Source organism: Somniosus microcephalus, chromosome 3 (genome assembly GCF_052327205.1).
Source record: "Somniosus microcephalus isolate GS21.2 chromosome 3, FLI_Smic_1.0, whole genome shotgun sequence".
NCBI classification, from domain to species: domain Eukaryota; kingdom Metazoa; phylum Chordata; class Chondrichthyes; order Squaliformes; family Somniosidae; genus Somniosus; species Somniosus microcephalus.
This window is the reverse complement of record NC_140989.1, coordinates 40,216,964-40,237,600: the sequence shown is the minus strand read 5'-3', so window position 1 is coordinate 40,237,600 and position 20,637 is coordinate 40,216,964. Positions and strand designations below refer to the sequence as shown.

The 20,637-nt window shown below is 46.6% G+C and overlaps 1 protein-coding gene across 1 annotated transcript in view; it reads right to left on the bottom strand.

Annotated features, from left to right (window-relative positions):
• Positions 1-20,637, bottom strand: part of qpct (glutaminyl-peptide cyclotransferase) — a 43,657-nt gene that overhangs the window by 8,290 nt on the left and 14,730 nt on the right. Inside the window, exons 5-6 of the mRNA XM_085980202.1 lie at positions 18,590-18,689; positions 7,854-7,970 (exon numbers count right to left, since the gene is read on the bottom strand). Coding sequence (XP_085836328.1) covers positions 7,854-7,970; positions 18,590-18,689 — 217 coding nt within the window. The remainder of the gene's footprint in view (positions 1-7,853; positions 7,971-18,589; positions 18,690-20,637) is intronic.

Here is a 20,637-nt window from a genome sequence, read left to right as displayed (position 1 = left end):
TTCTGCACCCACTGAACGCCCTACTACAAACTGGAGTAGCATGGAAATGGAGCGATGAATGTAAGCGGGCCTTTCAGAAGAGTAAGGACCTAATCACTTCAAGAGAAGTATTGGCTCACTACAACCCATCACTACTGATAAGACTGGCGTGTGATGCGTCTCCCTACGGCATTGGAGCGGTACTGTCACATAAATTCCTTGATGGTTCAGAGAGGCTGATGGCTTTTGCGTCACGCTCGTTAACTTCAGCCGAGCGTAACTACGCCCAGATTGACAGAGAGGCCCTCAGCCTGGTGTGGGGGGTGAAGAAGTTCTATCACTACCTGCACGGTCAGAAATTTACTCTACTAACTGATCATCAACCTCTTGTCTCCATTTTCAACCCTCAGAAGGGCGTCCCGATAATGGCAGCACAACGGCTACAGAGGTGGTCCCTTTTCCTAGGGGCACACCAATATGACATCGAGTACAAAGGAACTAAACAGCATGGGAATGCTGATGGATTGTCGCGCCTACCGTTGCCGACGGTGGAAGAAGCACCTGCAGTGGATCCTGTGGAGATATTCCACTCGACCATAGTCGAATGTCTACCTGTGACAAATGCAAACATAGAAAAGGAAACACGAAATGACCCGACACTCTCCTGGGTCTATGATTTAACGGTGAAGGGATGGCCAGCACATGGCGAACCACTGTTGCCAGCATTCTCGCCGAGAAGAGAACAGCTGTCGGTGTGCAGAGGAACCTTGATGTGTGGATCCAGAGTAGTAATTCCACCCAAATTGAAGGATAGAGTGCTCAATGAGCTTCATGAGGGTCATCTGGGAGGGGTAAAAATGAAGAACTTAGCCAGAGCGTTTGTGTGGTGGCTGGGAATCGATAGAGAAATCGAAGAGATGACCAAGAGCTGTACAGGATGCCAGGAGGTCCAAAACGCCCCACCACAAGCCCCTCTACATCCATGGGAGTGGCCCTCATCTCCATGGCAAAGGGTACACATTGATTTTGCTGGTCCATTTATGGACTCGATGTTTTTAATTGCGGTGGATGCACATTCAAAGTGGCCAGAGGTAATAAAAAATGTCCTCAACCACCACAGAAAAAACTATCACAGTCTTACGAACCATATTCGCCAGAAATGGGCTGCCTGAACAGATTTGCTCCGACAATGGACCACAGTTTGTGTCTGAAGAGTTCCGGAGGTTCTTAAAGAACAATGGTGTTAAGCATTACACATCCACCCCATATCATCCAGCCACCAATGGATTGGCTGAGAGGTTCGTTCAAACATTCAAGAAGGCTATCAAGGCAATGTGTAATGAAGACATACCCCTACAGCACAAGGTGGATAACTTCTTGTTTGCCTACCGGAATGCGACACATGCGGTTACCAACCAAACTCCAGCCATGATGTTCTTCAATCGAAGACTACGATGCCGCTTGGATTTGGTTAAGCCAAACATCAGAAGAGATGTGGAGAACAGGCAGTTTCAGAATATGAATGAAAGGCCGACCAGGAGTTTTAAGATAGGTCAACCAGTTTTGGCCCGGGACTACCGCACAGAGAAATGGCAGCCAGGAACGATCTGCACACGGCAAGGACTCCTAATGTATACCGTGGATGTTGGAGAGAGCATTGTAAGACGCCATGCTGACCAGATTCTAGAGTCACTGGAAAACGTCAATTCCACACCACGATCCGATACACTTGGTGATGAAACCGAAGTACCAATTGCATCTACCTCAGAATCGGTGATATTGGAAGCAGACAAACCAAACAACGACGTTGATCCCGAATCAACTTTGCCAGAAGAACCTGATACCCCAAAGAGGCGTTATCCAGACAGAATCAGGAAGCCTCAAAGACTGAACTTATAATTGCTTAACTTCAGCTAATGTATCTAGCAACTGTAATTGTAAATATGTTATTTAATTATTAATCGAATGTTATGTACTGTTTAGCTAAAAGGGGAGGAATTGTAGTGTATGTACTTTGCAGAAGGAACTATATTCTGCAGCCCCTGTACTGCAGTACCAGTAGTGACCACCCCTGTATACCAGTAGTGACCACCCCTGTATATAAGCCTGTGCAGTAACCTTGCATAGTTCGTTCCAGTTTGTCTCCACTCAGTAAAGACCTGTTGTAACCAAATCCTGCAGTCCGTGTCTCAATTACACATGGACATAATAGACCCCATATCCACCCTCTGCCAAACCTTTTTTTAATTGAATTTTCCTTCCCTTTTCTTTAAGAGGCAAGCTGTTTCTATTAAATGTGGATAAATGCTGATCACTTTCTTTTATGGCCTTACAGTCCAAATCCACATTTTTACTTTTGCAGATATCTTTCGTTTGTAAAAGAGACTCCACCTTTATGACAAATGTTTGTCAAGTTTCTTGCTTTGATGCATTTTTTTCACTTGTATGAGAGATAGTAGTGATATAATGAAGTACAGCTGTCCTGCATGTCTCCCCTGCAAACAAGACCCTCTTGCCAAGAGAAACCTTTCAGTTAGTTTCCCATGGTTGTGTATGAGAAGCAATGATGGTTAGAGTTAAAAACGAAAGTATTTTACTGCTAGATATTCTCTCCAGTTATGATATTGTAAAACATGCTATTCTTATTACATACAATTTAACACCTGAAGTGTACAGGCAAACATTTAAGAAACTAAGAAAAAAATCCAAGTGTTATTTTTAGAGAAATAGTTATCCAGTTTGAAGACAGATGTGGCTGGAAAACAATGTTAAAGGAACAAATTTCTGGAAATAGTTCCATATGTTTTAAGAATCTGGTTATTGGATCAGGAATGTAAAATTCTTGAGAAGCTTCACTCAGATGCTGCTCATTTTATGGCCTCACAAGCACTGGTAGAAGACCAACTGCCTCATGGGGGAAACTAGTGGATGTGGTGTGTTTGGATTTTCAAAAAGCATTCGATAAGGTGCCACAAAAGAGGTTATTACACAAAATTATGGCTCATGGGATTGGGGGTAATTTATTAGCATGGATTGAGGATTGGTTAACGGACAGAAAACAGAGAGTAGGAATAAACGTTTCATTTTCGGGTTGGCAGGCTGTAACTAGTGGAGCACCGCAAGGATCAGTGTTTGGGCCTCAGCTATTTACAATCTATATCAATGACATAGATGAGGGGACCGAGTGTAATGTATCCAAGTTTGCTGATGATCCAAAATTAGGTGGAAAAGTAAGCTGTGCGGAAGACCCAAGAAAGCTGCAAAAGGAGTTGGACAGGTTAAGTGAGTGGGCAAGAATGTGGCAGATGGAATATAATGTGAGGAAGTGTGAAGTTATCCACTTTGGTAGGAAAAATAGAAAAGCAGAATATTTGTTAAATGGTGAGAGACTGGGAAATGTTGGTATTCAGAGGGACCTGGATGTCCTTGTACATGAATCACAGAAAGCTAACATGCAGGTAGAGCAAGCAATTAGGAAAGCAAATGGTATGTTAGCCTTCACTACAAAGGGTTTAGAGTATAAGAGTAAAGAAGTTTTGTTACAATTATGTAGGGCTTTGGTGAGACCACACCTGGAGTACTGTGTACAGTTTTGGTCTCCTTACCTAAGGAAGGATATACTTGCCTTAGCGGGAGTGCAATATAGGTTTACTATACGGATTCCAGGGATGAGGGGATTGTCCTATGAGGAGAGATTGAGTAGACTAGGCCTATATCCCCTAGAGTTTAGAAGAATGAGAGGTGATCTCATTGAAACATATTAGAAAGAAAGAAAGACTTACATTTATATAGCACCTTTCACGACCACCAGACGTCTCAAAGCACTTTACAGCCAATTAAGTACTTTTGGAGTGTAGTCACTGTTGTAATTCTTAAGGGGCTTGACAGGTTAGATGCTGGGAGAATATTTCCCCTGGCTGGGGAGTCTAAAACTAGGGGTCACAATCTCAGAATAAGTAGTCAGCCATTTAGAACTGAGATGAGGAGGAATTTCTTCACTCAAAGGGTTGTGAATCTTTGAAATTCTCTACCCTAGAGAGCTGTGAATGCTCAGTTGTCGACTATATTCAAGACAGAGATTGATAGATTTTTGGATACTAGGGGAATCAAGGGATATGGGGATAATGCGGTAAGGTTGAGTTGATATAGAAGATCAGCCATGATCTTACTGAATGGCGGAGCAGGCGTGAAGGACCGTATGGCCTACTCCTGCTCCTATTTCTTATGTTCTTATGCCATTCCATGGATAGCCCACTTAGTAAACCAACGACTCAGCCTGCCTTGAGCAAGGCCATCGAAGCAGAAGTCAGAGTTCTGAAGACAATGAGCTCAGGTGTTTTAAATGCTGTGTGACAGGCCACAAAGCAAACCACTGCTGGTGCCTTAGAAATCCTGCATTGCAAGCTGAGAGGCCATGTTAACCTGTAAGATGTGAGATAGAAACATAGAAACATAGAAGATAGGAGCAGGAGTAGGCCATTCGGCCCTTCGAGCCTGCTCTGCCATTCACTGGGAACAGACCACTTGTCTAGGAGGGAAATGGGAAGAAAATATTTATCTCCAGATGATAGGAAGCTGATGACCAAACAATAATTATAGTATTTTGCAATATTTGTAACAAATTCACGATTTGTTTCAAGCATTGGAACTGGGCCAGAGTGATACTACACACCATGGTGTGCAATTCTTCACTATTCTCAAATGTTGGTAGCAAGAAACGACTGCCAAGACTAACATAAGGGGGTGGGGGAAAAAAACAAATGTTGTCATGTGACTAGGTACTTTCCCTTTCACCCCAAGGTCAACAACTGGTAGAGAGGAAGCTGATGTTTATCCTTGGCACAGGTGAAAAATTCACCCCTCACCAATGAGCAAGATTCTGTCATGGGACTTGGATGTGAAAGTGGGAGTGCATCGTGGGCAAGCACTTAACATAATATACAATACAATGTTGGACATGAACGGATGCACAACAGAAAGAAAGAAAGACCTGCATTTACATAGCGCCTTTCACGACCACCGGATGTCCCAAAGCGATTTACAACCAATGAAGTACTTTTGAAGTGTAGTCACTGTTGTAATGTAGGAAATGTGGCAGCCAATTTGCGCACAGCAAGCTCTCACAAACAGCAATTTGATAATGACCAGATAATCTGTTTTTGTGATGATGATTTGAGGAATAAATATTGGCCAGGATACCTCCCCTGCTCTTCTTCGAAATAGTGCCATGGAATCTTTTACGTTCACCTGAGAGAGCAGATGGGACTTCGGTTTAACGACTCATCCGAAGGACGGCACCTCCGACAGTGCAGCACTCCCTCAGTACTACACTGGAGTGTCAGCTAGATTTTTGTGCTGAAGTCTCTGGCGTCTTGAACCCATGGCCTTCTGACTCAGCGGCGAGAGTGCTACCAACTGAGCCATGGCTGACACTCAAAGCTAATGATGATCGATTTATATCATTGTATTGATCATGTCTACTTAAAAAAAACTCAGCTTTAGTATAGCCCAAGTTTGAAAAAAGCACATTGTAAAACAGATAAAACAGCTGCTCCAGCTAAACTTAGTGTGGCCACCAGAGTCCAATCGCAGAATGAAGTAGCAATGTCGGGTGTGAGCCGCTGCTGGGACTGTAATGACAGGAAGATTATGACGAGCGAGGTAGAGTGCTTTTATGAACTCTGCTTGGCAGGGATTGGACAGGGAAAATGACTCAACTGTGGCTGGCAGGGAAGGGTCAATGAACGAGAGGGGGAGAAGGAGAGAGTATATCTGGAGAAGGGTGCCTTTTAGAGAAGTGATAGTCTGGTAGGTATGCTGAATACAGATAGAAACATAGAAGATAGGAGCAGGAGTAGGCCATTCGGCCCCTCGAGCCTGTTCCACCATTCAATGAGATCGTGGCTGATCATCCAAATTCAGTACCCTGTTCCTGCTTTCTCTCCATATTCCTTGATCCCTTTAGCCTTAAGAAATATATCTAACTCCTTCTTGAATATATTTAATGAATTGGCCTCTACAGCCTTCTGTGGTAGAGAATTCCACAGGTTCTCCACTCTCTGGGTGAAGAAATTCCTCCTCATCTCTGTCCTAAATGGCTTACCCCTTATCCTTAGACTGTGACCCCTGGTTCTGGACTCCCCGACCATCGGGAACATCCTTCCCGCATCTAGTCTGTCTAGTCCTTTTAGAATTTTATAAGTTTCAATGAGATCCCCTCTCATTCTTCTGAACTCCAGCGAGTATAAGCCCAATCGACCCAATCTCTCCTCATACGTCATTCCTGCCATCCCAGGTATCAGTCTGGTGAATCTTCGCTGCACTCCCTCCATGGCAAGAACATCCTTCCTCAGATAAACCCAATATTGCTTATTTTTCTTAAAGCAATTAGATTAAAGTTTATGAATTGAATAAGAAACAGTAAAATTAACTGGAATGTATAAATTTAAATTTGAGGGGGAGAAACTCCTCTCCTTTGCGCCTCCCGTGGTTGGCGCTAACGGGGCGCAAAGGCCTTTACACACGGCCGCGGCACTGACTGCGCCTCCCGTCAAATTCCACGGGAGGTTAGCGGCGGTGCTACCGGGTTGCGCCTTGATCTCATGCGCCCGGAGATCATGACATCATCTCCGGGCGCATCACCTTGGTAGCGCCCTGGCAGAAAAATTCCCCTTCGCCTCCTGCAGCAGCGCTGGGTGATGGCAGCGACTGCTGCAGGGGACGCGAGTAGTGCGGCCGGCTGCTAGCGGGGCGGAAGTTAAAGGTGAGGTGGCCGGCCGCCCTGAAAAAAAAATGTCGGCTTTTCTGAAAAATGTTTTCTTTGCTCCAGACGCTTGAGAGCCGGGCTGATCACGCAGCACCCCTGCTTCCCCGGTACTGCAGGTAAGTTATAAAAAAAACTGCAGGGTTTGCAGCGTCGAGCCCTTCCCTTTAATTCAGGGAAGAGCCCCTGCAACGCATCATTGCCCCACGGCCCAGTGCATGGCGCTGCTGAGCACACCGCCCCAGATTGCGAACTTCCCCCCCCACTTGCGCTCCATGAAGGAAGTGCAGCGCTTGATATTAGCGCTCCACTTCCCTCTTGGAGCAAAAAGTGGGAATTTTAGAAAGACTGGAAGAGGTTAGCACCTGGCACCAACTTTTCCAGCTTTTCTGATTTAGCGCCCCAAACGGGGCTCGAGGAGAATTTCTAGCCCTGAGAATTCAAAGTTATCTAGGAACACGCCATTACGTGCCTAGGCGCAAATAGGGTGGGGCCAGCATTGGGATAAAGTGTGTACAATTCTAGATTTTTTTTTTTTCTACAGCCCTGCCTATGGGAGAACTTCCATTGTATGCTAATTGTAGCAAATTGGTTAACAGGCACTGATGAAACTGTTTATTTCACTATTTTATCATTATTTTAAAAAGGGTAACAATTTCATTAAAACTGCAAGAATTTCAACCCAATGTATTAACCAATTTTTTACAAATAGCGCACAAAGAAATTTCTACTTCTGTTGACTTCTGCATTGATCTTGCATTTTCCTGTTGCAGAACATTTAAATAAAAGCCGAACACTGCACTGTGTAGAAATAGGCTGTAATCAATGAATTTAGATAAGTAACATAGATATTAGAACAGCAATTCTATTTATATGACAAAGTGAAGAAATATAAAACAATTGGGAAGTATTATAGAATCTTACAGCACAGAAAGAGGCCATTCTGCCCACCGTGCCTGTGCCGGCTCTTTGAAAGAGCTATCCAATTAGTCCCACTCCGTCGCTCTATAAATAGAGGTACAGAGTACAAAAGCAAGGAAGTTATGCAATGATTTTGTTACACATAACAGGAGAAAAACTTCCTCCTTCATTGTGACATGTTACAACATACCTCTTTGCAAAAATGGTGTATGGTCATCGTCAATATGCCCTGCTCGCATTTTGGTCCAGAAATATTTCACCTCGTTGGGATGGTCGCCCAGTACACCCAGTCGATGCAGACGTCGTTCTGTTGGACAACATTAAGCAAATTGGTTTGGTTGCATTTTATAGATGGCTCAGTAAGTTTTTCTTGCAAATGTCGGTAGATTGCCACTCTATCCTGGTACAATCACAGCATACAGATATGCGTACTGTTTTCTAGGTACTTTTCTTTTCATTAATCCTTAATGAGGCCACATTTGTAATTTCCACGGCCATCCATTTGTGAGCTGGAAAATTACTTAATAAAATCCTGAAGATAAGGTCATTCCTTTCAGATAATTGGTAAACGAACCAGGGAGAGATGTGAATTTGTTTTATACATTGAGTTGTTATGATCCTGAATGCACTGCCTGAAAGGGTAGTAGAAGCAGATTCAATAGTAACTTTCCAAAAGGAAGTGGATATATACTTGAAAAGAAAAATTTGCAGGGCTATGGGGAAATAGCAGGGGACTGGGATTAATTGGACAGCGAACTGGCACAGGCACAGAGGGCTGAATGGCCTCCTTCTGTGCTATATAATTCTATGAAAGGAAGAACTGGTTTAAGCTCTTCTTTGATAGTGTACAACCCAATTTTCAGTTTACTCGATGTTGCCCATTCATGCATCAACATGGTTTTTCTTGGTGTCATAGCTTGAAGTATCAAGATGATCTGTAATCTTCTCCCTCCCTGACTTAATGTTTTGCTCCTGTCTCTCATGTGCTTCATGAAGTATGACAACCAAGTTTAACCATTTAATGCAAGGATTTTGAAATATGTGGAATTGCTTCTCCAAAAAGCTGCCACAAATGCTTTGCAGTTCTGCAATCAACAGTCATCTACTTATCCGCCATTTGTGATCTAGCTCTAGATGCAGTTGCATTTTTCTTTTTACAGCCTAGATGTAGAAATCCCCAGTGGTCATAATTCAGTTTTGGACATTCCATAAGGAGCCACTGAGTAGAATCACAGATTAATACCTAAGTATGGGAATGAAAATTGATTCAATACAGAACAGTAACTACCACTGTCCAGTTTGCTTGGTTTTCCACGAAGTCCTCTTCGGACGTTGTAACTCATCTGTCCATGAGCACATTTCCCCGGCATTCCTTAAGAACCATATAGGGAATGTAAAAAAGACCTTTTAGCCTGATCAAGTCTGATCCTTCCACAGGTAGCGTAGGATCTACACATTTATTCACACTCCCATTTATTTGATCTTCTGAGAGAAATATCTGCATAAATACACCCCATCCCTAAAAGTAATTATAAGAAATTCCAAGTATCTATATCTTCCATATTTCCTATAATTAACCTTTCCCACTGCCCTTTGCAAGATGACAGCACCACTTTTACATCTCATAGCCTTCAGTCTTACTCGTAGTTCAGATATTTGTCAGCTATTTGGAGGCATAAATACAGCGGGAGGCCGCGGACAGCGCGGACCAGCGAGGAGGCATAAATACAGTGGGAGGCTGAGGACAGCGCGGACCTGCGAGGAGTCAGCAGCAGTGAGGAGGCATAAATACAGCGGGAGGCCGAGGACAGCGCGGACCTGCGAAGAGTCGGCAGTAGCAGTGAGGGGGCAGATACAAATCCGGCGATTCCAAAGGAACAGCAAAATCAAGGAGTGACGTCACAGGACTGCAGGAAAGAATCCGAGAGCGGGAGCAGTCAAACAACAACAACTGCAAAACCGCTAAAGTGATGTCACAACCAGGGAAGGAGCTGATTGGTAAGTAGGACCTGGAGAGTATTTCTACAGTCCAATCGTTAAAGTAAAAGTAAGGTCTCTAGTTTAGAGTAAGTAGTGTTTAAAGGGAAGTAAGGTCCCTAGTGTATTTAATATTCTTTAATTTAAAGGAAGTAAAGGGAGTAAATTAAGGGTACGACATGGCAGGGCAGCTCGGCAGCGTGGAGTGCTCCTCCTGTGCTATGTGGGAAGTCAGGGACACTTTCGGTGTCCAGGGCGAACACGTGTGCAGGAAGTGTCTCCAGCTGCAGCTACTCAAAATCCGCGTTTCGGAGCTGGAGCTGCGGCTGGAGTCACTGTGGAGCATCCGCGAAGCTGAGATTTTCGTGGATAGCACGTTTAACGAGGTGGTCACAGGCAGACAGGGAATGGGTGATCACCAGACAGAGTAAAAGAACTAGGAAGGTAGTGCAGGAGTCCCCTGGGTCCATCTCCCTCTCCAACACATTTTCCGTTTTGGATACTGCTGGGGGAGATGGTTTCTCAGGGGAATGCAGCAAGAGCCAAGTCCGTGGCACTATGAGTGGCTCAGCTGCACAGGAGGGGAGGGAAATGAGTGGGAGAGCAATAGTGATAGGGGATTCTATCGTAAGGGGAACAGATAGACATTTCTGTGGCCGCAGACGTGACTCCAGGATGGTATGTTGCCTCTCTGGTGCCAGGGTCAAGGCTGTCACTGAACAGCTGCAGGGCATTCTGAAGGGGGAGGGTGAACAGTCAGAGGTCGTGGTTTACATTGATACCAACGACATAGGTAGAAAGAGGGATGAGGTCCTGCAACAAGAATTTAGGGAGCTAGGTAGCAGATTAAAAAGCAGGACCTCAAAGGTTGTAATCTCTGGATTACTCCCAGTGCCATGTGCTAGTGAGTATAGGAATAGGAGGATAGAGCAGATGACTGGCAGCTCAATATTCCGGGGTATAGAGTTGGTGCAGGAGGGAAGGCTTTAGTTTCCTGGATCACTGGGTCTGCTTCTGGGGAAGGTGGGACGTACAAGTCGGACGGGTTGCACCTGAACCGGAACAGGACCAACATCCTTGCGGGGAGGTTTGCTAATACTGTTGGGGGGGGTTTTAAAATAACTTGGCAGGGGGATGGGATACAGAATGGAGCTATAGTAGAGGGTGATGCACAGCCAAATATAGAGGAAATAACAAGTCAGCCTGGAAGGCAGAGCAAATATGTAACGGCACAAGGGAGTAGGGCAAGGCTGGATGGCATTTATTTTAATGCAAGGAGTCTTGCGAGTAAGGCAGATAAATTGAAGGTGTTGATGAACACATGGGAGTATGATATTGTTGCTATCACAGAGACATGGTTGAGGGAGGGGCAGGACTGGCAGCTCAATATTCCGGGGTATAGAATCTTCAGGCGAGACAGAGGGGGGAGTAAAAGAGGAGGGGGTGTCGCAATATTAATCAAGAAGTCAATTACTGCTGTAAGGAGGGATGATATCTTAGCAGGTTCCTCTAATGAGGCCATATGGGTAGAACTTAAAAACAAAAAGGGGACAAGCACTTTGCTGGGACTGTACTATAGGCCCCCAAACAGTCAGGGGGAGATAGACAAACAGATATGTAGGCAAATCTCAGAGACGTGTAGAAATAATAGAGTAATAATAGTAGGGGATTTCAACTTCCCCAATATTAACTGGGATAGTCAGAGTGTGTGAAAGGCTTAGAGGGTGCAGAATTCTTAAAGTGCATCCAGGAGAGCTTTTTGAGCCAGCATGTAGAAAGTCCTACAAGAGAGGGGGCAGTACTGGACCTAATTCTAGGGAATGTAGCCGGGCAAGTGGTAGAAGTGTCAGTAGGAGAGCATTTTGGTGACCGTGACCATAATTCGGTGAGATTTAAAGTAGTCATGGAAAAGGACAAATTAAAGGCTCTAAACTGGGGGAAGCCCGATTTTAATATGATAAGGCAGGATCTGGCCAAAGTGGACTGTGATCAGCTACATCAGAGCAGTGGGAGTCTTTCAGAAAGGAAATAGAGAGAGTACAACGCCAACATGTTCCCGTAAAGGTCAAGGGTGGGACCAACAAGCCCAGGGAACCCTGGATGTCAAGAGATATACAAGAATGGATTAGGGAAAAAAGGGAGGCTTTTGGCAGATACAAAGGACTAAAAATAGTGGAAGCCCTAGAGGAGTATAGAAAGTGCAGGGGGGTACTTAAAAAAGAAATTAGGAGAGCGAAGAGGGAGCATGAAAAAACACTGGCGGGCAAAATAAAGGAAAATCCCAAGGTGTTTAATAAGTATATTAAGGGCAAGAGGATAACCAGGGAAAGAGTAGGGCCCATTAGGGACCAAAGTGGCAATCTGTGTGTAGAGCCGGAAGATGTAGGTGAGGTTTCAAATGAATATTTTGTATCTGTGTTCACTATGGAGAAGGACGATGTAGGCATAGAAATCAGGCAGGGGGATTGTGATATACTTGAACAAATTAGTATTGAGAGGGAGGAGCTACTAGCGGTTTTAGCGGGCTTAAAAGTGGATAAATCCCCAGGCCCAGATGAGATGTATCCCAAGTTACTGTGAGAGGCAAGAGAGGAGATTGTTGGGGCTCTGACACAAATTTTCAGAACCTCTCTGGCCACAGGGGAGGTGCCAGAGGACTGGAGGACAGCCAACGTAGTACCATTATTCAAGAAGCGTAGTAGGGATAAACCAGGGAATTACAGACCAGTGAGCCTAACATCAGTGGTAGGGAAATTATTGGAAAAAATTCTGAGGGACAGACTTAGTCTCCACTTGGAGAAGCAAGGATTAATCAAGGATAGTCCGCATGGCTTTGTTAGAGGGAGATCATGTCTAACCAATTTGATTGAATTTTTCGAGGGAGTGACTAGGTGTGTGGATGAGGGTAGTGCAGTTGATGTAGTCTACATGGACTTCAGTAAGGCTTTTGACAAAGTCCTGCATGGGAGACTGGTTAAGAAGGTAAGAGCCCATGGGATCCAGGGCAATTTGGCACATTGGATCCAAAATTGGCTTAGTGGCAGGAGGCAGAGGGTGATGGTCGAAGGTTGTTTTTGTGACTGGAAGCCTGTGTCCAGTGGTGTACCGCAGGGGTCGGTGCTGGGTCCTTTGCTGTTTGTAGTGTACATTAATGATTTAGATATGAATGTAGGAGGTATGATCAGTAAGTTCGCAGATGACACGGAAATTGGTGGAGTGGTAAATAGCGAGGAGGGAAGCCTCAGGCTACAGGACGATATTGACAGGTTGGTCAGATGGGCAGAACAGTGGCAAATGGAATTTAACCCTGAAAAGTGAGATGACGCATTTTGGGAGGACTAACAAGGCAAGGGAATACACAATGAATGGTAGGACCCTAGGAAGGACAGAGGATCAGAGAGACCTTGGTGTGCATGTACATAGATCCCTGAAGGCAGCCGGACAGGTAGATAAGGTGGTTAAAAAGGCATATGGGATACTTGCCTTCATTAACCGAGGCATAGAATATAAGAGCAGGGCGGTTATGATGGAGCTGTACAAAACGCTAGTTAGGCCACAGCTGGAATACTGTGTGCAGTTCTGGTCGCCACACTATATGAAGGGTGTGATTGCATTAGAGAGGGTGCAGAGGAGATTCACCAGGATGTTACCTGGGCTGGAGCGCTTCAGCTATGAAGAGAGACTGGACAGGCTGGGGCTGTTTTCCTTAGAGCAGAGCAGGCTGAGGGGGACCTGATTGAGGTGTACAAAATTATGAGGGGCATAGATAGGATAGATAGAAAGGAACTTTTCCCCTTAGCAGAGGGGTCAATAACCAGGGGGCATAGTTTCAAGGTAAGGGGCAGGAGGTTTAGAGGGGATTTGAGGAAAAACTTTTTCACCCAGAGGGTGGTTGGAATCTGGAATTCACTGCCTGAAAGGGTGGTAGAGGCAGGAACCCTCACAACATTCAAGAAGCATTTAGATGAGCACTTGAAACGCCATAGGCTACAGACCAAGTGCTCGAAAATGGGATTAGAATAGACGGCACGATGGGCCTCTTTCTGTGCTGTAAAACTCGACTCTTTTTTTCCATGAAAAATCTAATAACATAGCTGTGGTAAACCACTGCTAACTCCGTACATGTCTGTGTGGTAAACCACTGTTAACTCTGTACAGGTCCGGGCATGTCTCCGCCCCTGGCTCCACCCCTAAGCCCGGGTATAAAGGTGACTCACCACCCTTCCCCCGGGAGCTCTTAGGATGGATCCACTAGCAGAGGCATGCTCCAGTTCTTAGTCAATAAAAGCCTACTTCATATAAGTTCAACTCGTAGTCTTTGGTGTTGTTGATAGTGCATCAATTTTATTGACTAAATTTTCGACATGGAGCAAATCTTGAAGCCGGAACGTTTAGACCTGGATCCTCAAGCAGCAGATGCAGCCAATAACTTTGAACACTGGCTGAGCTGTTTCAAAGCCTTCCTGGAGGCCTCCAGCACTACCGTCACTACAGATGACGCGAAACGGCTTGTCTTGAACTCACGGGTGAGCCACCGAGTCTACTCGATCATCCGAGATGCCACAACTTACGCGGCCGCCATCGCGACGCTAAAGGAACAATACGTGAGGCCTGTTAACGAGGTCTACGCCAGACACCTGGCTACCCGAAAACAGCGCCCCGGGGAATCGGGCGCCGAATATTTACTGGCACTGAGAGTCCTCGGCCGGGCCTGTAATTGCAAGCGGTGACGGCCAAGGAATGCACGGGAGACCTGATCCGAGACGCCTACGTAGCCGGCATCAGGTCCAACTATACACGGCAGAGGCTGCTGGAACAGAGGGGGCTCGACCTGCAGAAGACGGTGGCCCTCGCTAACTCATTAGACATGGCCCTCCAGAACATGGACGCCTACCCCCCTGACCGGATGGCCACGTGGATGTCATGGGAGCAGCCATCTTGGGACCCGGTAAGGCCACATGCCGCCAGCAGCCCAACTACAGCTGCAATGACCAGAGGCCAGAAATGCTACTTCTGCGGCCAGGCCAAGCACCCCAGACAGCAATGCCCAGCAAAGGACGCGACCTGCTCCAAATGCGGCAAGAAAGGCCACTACGCGAGAGTGTGCAGGGCGAAATCGACCCCCAATTCCAGCAGCGCCGCGTGTGAACCGTGCAGGCCGCCATTTTGGACCCCACCAACCACGTGTGAGCCGTGCGGGCCGCCATTTTGGGCACCACCAGCCGCGGGGGAGCCGCCATCTTGGACACCATTTCGGGACCAGGCCCCCGGCGCGGGCGAATACTACAGCGACCCACCAACCTCGACGATGGCCTCCATCACCCTGGACCAATCTAGGCCCCATCAACTAGCCAGGTCCATGATGAACGTAAAGGTAAATGGCCATGCCACAAATTGCCTTTTCGACTGCGGAAGCACGGAGAGCTTCATCCACCCCGACACGGTGCGACGCTACTCCCTATCGGTTATGCCCACACGCCACCAAGTCTTTATGGCCTCAAAGTCCCATACGGCGGACGGCGGCGGCTACTGTGTAGCGACTCTGACAGTGAACGGCGTGGAGTACAGAGATTTTTAATTCCTCGTCCTGCCACAGCTCTGCGCTCCCGTACTGCTAGGATTACACTTCCAGTGCCATCTGGAGAGCGTCACGATGGCATATGGCGGGCCCCTGCCCCCACTTACAGTCTGCAGCCGGCAGAATTTAAACACGGCGCCGCGCAAAGTATGCAGCCTGTCCACCCTGAAGGTCAAACCCCCCCCCCCGTTGTTCGCTAACCTCGCCAAAGACTGCAAGCCAATTGCTACTAAAAGCAGGCGGTACAGTGCCGGGGATAGGAGCTTTATTAAATCAGAAGTAGAAAGACTCCTGAGGGAAGGGATTACCGAGGGCAGCACCAGCCCATGGCGAGCCCAAGTGGTGGTAGTGAAGACCGGCGAAAAACAGCGCCTGGTTATTGATTACAGCCAGACGATCAATCGATACACGCAATTAGACGCATACCCATTTCCCCGCATATCTGACATGGTCAACCAGATAGCACAATACCGGGTATTCTCGACGATTGATCTGAAGTCGGCATACCACCAGCTCCCCATCAGGCCTGAGGACCGCCAGTACACGGCCTTCGAGGCTGACGGTCGCCTCTACCACTTCCTCCGAGTCCCCTTCGGTGTCACCAATGGGGTCTCAGTCTTCCAAAGGGAGATGGACCGGATGGTTGACCAGAACGCGCTGCAGGCCACCTTCCCCTATCTAGACAACGTCACCAACTGCGGCCATGACCGGCATGACCACGACGCCAACCTAGAAAAATTCCTCCGTACGGCCCAACGGCTGAATCTGACATACAACAGAGAAAAATGTATGTTCCGCGCCTCGCTATTCTTGGCTGCGTGGTGGAAAACGGAGTCATCGGCCCCGACCCCGACCGAATGCGCCCCCTCCTGGAACTACCCCTCCCCCACTGCCTAAAAGCCCTGAAGAGATGCCTAGGGTTCTTCTCTTACTACGCCCAGTGGGTGCCCAACTATGCGGACAAAGCCCGGCCCCTCATCAAGTCAACCTCCTTCCCCCTGGCGGCAGAGGCCCGTGCGGCCTTCACCCTCATAAAAGAGGACATTGCAAGGCCACAATGCACGCAGTGGATGAGTCCATCCCTTTCCAAGTGGAGAGCGATGCATCCGACTTCGCCCTAGCCGCAACCCTTAACCAGGCGGGGAGACCCGTGGCCTTCTTTTCACGGACCCTCCAAGGCCCCGAAATTCGACACTCCTCAGTCGAGAAGGAGGCCCAGGTGATAGTGGAGGCTGTACGGCACTGGAGGCATTACCTGGCCGGTAAACGTTTCACCCTGCTCACTGACCAACGGTCAGTAGCATTTATGTTTAACAACAGACAAAGGGGGAAAATCAAAAATGATAAGATATTGCGGTGGAGGATCGAGTTATCCACCTACAACTACGATATCTTATACCGGCCCGGGAAACTTAATGAGCCCCCAGATGCCCTATCCCGTGGGACATGTGCCAACGCACAAGTCGATAGGCTACGGACCCTCCACAATGATCTCTGCCACCCGGGGGTCACCAGGTTCTTCCATTTTATTAAAGCTCGCAACCTGCCTTACTCCATCGAGGAGGTCAGGACCATGACCAGGAACTGCCAGGTCTGCGCCGAATGCAAACCGCATTTTTATAGGCCAGACAGGGCACACCTGATTAAAGCCACCCGCCCCTTCGAACGTCTCAGCGCCGATTTCAAGGGGCCCCTTCCCTCCTCTGACCGCAACACGTACTTCCTCAATATTATTGACGAGTACTCCCGTTTCCCCTTCGCCATCCCCTGCCCGGACATGACCAGCGCCACAGTCATCAGGTGCCTCAACGACCTGTTCGCCATATTTGGCTTCCCCAATTACATCCACAGCGACAGGGGCTCATCGTTCATGAGCGACGAGCTGCGCCAGTACCTGCTCGAGAAGGGCATAGCCACGAGCAGGACTACCAGCTACAACCCCCGGGGTAACGGACAGGTAGAGAGGGAGAACGCAACGGTGTGGAAGACCGCCATGCTCGCCCTAAAATCCAAGGGCCTCCCAATCTCCCGCTGGCAAGATGTCCTCCCCGATGCGCTCCACTCCATACGACCAGTGCTCTGTACTGCCACAAACGCCACCCCTCACGAGAAGATGTTCGTCTTCCCCAGGAAATCCACCTCGGGGACATCACTACCGCCATGGCTGACGTCTCCGGGACCCGTCCTGCTCAGGAAACACATGAGGAGCCATAAGACGGACCCCCTGGTCGAAAAGGTTCACCTCCTCCATGCCAACCCACAGTATGCCTACGTGGCGTATCCTGACGGGCGGGAGGACACAGTCTCAATTCGAGACCTCGCACCCTCAGGTACCACCCGAAACACCATCGATCACCATCCACTACCTCCACCCACCACCACTACCAACGACGCACCACCGGGGTGTCTAGCACGAACTGACGACATGCCGGTGCCATCCCTACTCCGAGAGGACGACACGCCAGTGCTCCGTCCCACGCGAGAAGCGGCCGCGGGCAAAGAACCGCCGCAACCGGCACCACGAAGATCATTACGGCAGACAAGACCCCCGGAGAGACTTTCGTATACGAACTTTTGAAACACTTCACCCCGCCGGACTCTTTTTTAAACGAGGGGTGAATGTGGTAAACCACTGCTAACTCCGTACATGTCTGTGTGGTAAACCACTGTTAACTCTGTACAGGTCCGGGCATGTCTCCGCCCCTGGCTCCACCCCTAAGCCCGGGTATAAAGGTGACTCACCACCCTTCCCCCGGGAGCTCTTAGGATGGATCCACTAGCAGAGGCATGCTCCAGTTCTTAGTCAATAAAAGCCTACTTCGTATAAGTTCAACTCGTAGTCTTTGGTGTTGTTGATAGTGCATCAATAGCATTAACTGCCGTGGGTCTGTTTCATATATCCACTCCTGTATGGAGTGATGGCAGGGAAAACATTCTTTTAATTGTCATCTCACGGAAGGCAGGTTAATTTTGAATCTCTTTCCTCAAGTTCCATGTTCACAGTTCAAGTTACATATTCCTCTTGCATATGTCTCTCAATTTTTCAAGAACAGGATTATGCCCCACTTTAGTGTCTTGTTCTCCCGTCTCCTTGAGGAGAATTGTTTTAAGTCAGTCCAGGTGCAGTTCCTTATAACACTTTATAAAATTACATTTATTATAGTCATAGAAAAGTCTTCCACACCTAGGCTGGTTCAGTGTCTCAGCTGAAGGGGGCGGGGCGGCGGGGGGCAGTAATTAGGGGTACATACAATTCAGAAGGTAAAAGCAGAGGAAACAAACTGCAAGACAACAACAACAAAAAATTTGCGATGTAACAGCCACCAAATGTATAACAATCTACATAACTAATAGTTCTTAGTTTTAGTTACCTAATAGCTGTAGTCTTTTATGCCATCGAGCTGTATTTGGAAAATAACTTGGAATTCTTGGATTTGGGGTACCAATTAAATCCAATAAAACAAATAGGTCCTAGGAGGAATGTAAGCAGTTTGTCAAATTAGAACATTAGCAAATCAATTAATTAATTACCTCAACTCCCAGTGACTGCCAAATAGATCTTGTAGAATTTATAAAGGGGTCCCATCTGGTATAAATGCCATCACTAGAATGTTTATGGGTTGGTAAATTGTTTTATCCTTCTATTAAAATCATTATCTCTTCCCTAAGATAGTACATTTGAAACTTGTTTATTTGTTGAGCTACCAAAATGTAGTAATAAAGATAGATTTTATTACATAGTATTTTACAGCACAGAAACAGGCCATTAAGCTCAACAGGTCAATGCCGCTGTTTATGTTCCACACAAGCCTCCTCCTTCTTCATCTCGCCCCATCAACATATCCTTCTATTACTTTCTCCCTCATGTGTTTATGTAGCTTCCCCTTAAATGCATCTGCTCGTCACCTCAACTACTCCTTGTGATAGCGAGTTCCACATTCTGACCACTCTCTGGGTAAAGACGTTTCTCCTGAATTAATTAAAATATATATTTTTGTCATCTGACACATACTTCACCATTGGCCCGATGTCCCTTCCTCCTTTATCGGCTGACAGTATTCTACATTTATAGCGTTAAATATCACAACCCTGCACAGTGGAACTTTCTTCCTAAACTCCTCTATCTTCTACATCTCTTCTCACCTTCAAAACCCTTCTCAAAACTGACCTTTTGGACCATGTCACCTTCTCTAACCTTCTCCCCACTCCTGCTTGGTATCTGATCTGCCCTTTATGAAATGCCTTGGGGGCATTACCCAAGTTAAGGGTACATTATAAGTGTGATAAAAATGTTTGGATATTACCTGTAAAACTCTGATTATCTAGCTAATGTATATACAGCTGGGGATGGAAAACAATTGCAGTGTCAACTCATTTTACCTTGTGTCAAATCCATATAACCTGCCGATTAGAAAATCCCACCCAATAGTTTTCAGCTTTCCAATACATATACTACCATAAAGAGGGAATTTTACTACAGGGAGTAACTAAACGGATCAGTGTACCCCATCTCTAAATATATAACTTGTTTTTCTCTAACCGTTTCTCTAATAATCCCACTTAAAGGAATTCCCAGAGGACTATTGCTTATGTCTGTTTTATTAGAACACATATGTAGGAGTAAGATAAGGCAAAGTCAAGTTTGCTCCATACCATTGGTGACAATGAGATTCCTATGTTTACAGTCCATTTACAAAACAAGACGGAGGAAACTGTTCCAATCTCACACTAATAATGCAGACACTCCAACCTCACACTGCCATTTAACAGTCATTTGAACCTCATACTACATTTAATGCAGGCACTCCAATCTTGCACCACCATTAATCAAGCAACTCCAAACTCGCACTACTACAGTAATAACAAAGGTACTGTAACCACACGCTACCATTAAAAAGGATACTCCAACCTCACCTAGCCATTAACCAGACACTACAAGCTCACATGGCTATTAACCAGACTGTTCAGTCTTACAATGCCATTAACCAGGCATACTGACCTCATACTGCCATTAAACAGGCACTCCAACTTCACAATGCCATTAACGCATGTAGTCCAACTTCACATTGCTATTAACTCACAGAGAAGAGAGATTTATTGGATTTTTATGACCACTACTTTAATTTGTGATTGAGAAAAGCTGCATTGTTAGTCAATGGGCCGGATATTCCGATGCCTACGGGTGTGTACGCGCTGTGTACACACCTGTAGGGACATCAGAAAAGCCGGTTTCAGGCATGCACAGCGCATGTGCTGAAAACCGGCATTTCCGATTTGTCAAGAATGCTCTTGACAGATCGGACGCCTGCCCTGGAGAAGGGTCTCCGCGGGGGGAGAGTTCCGCTTTCTGGAGAACCTCCGCCCGCAGAAAACCCATAGAAATCTTAAGCCTAAGATTTGAAAAAAAGTTTAAAAATTT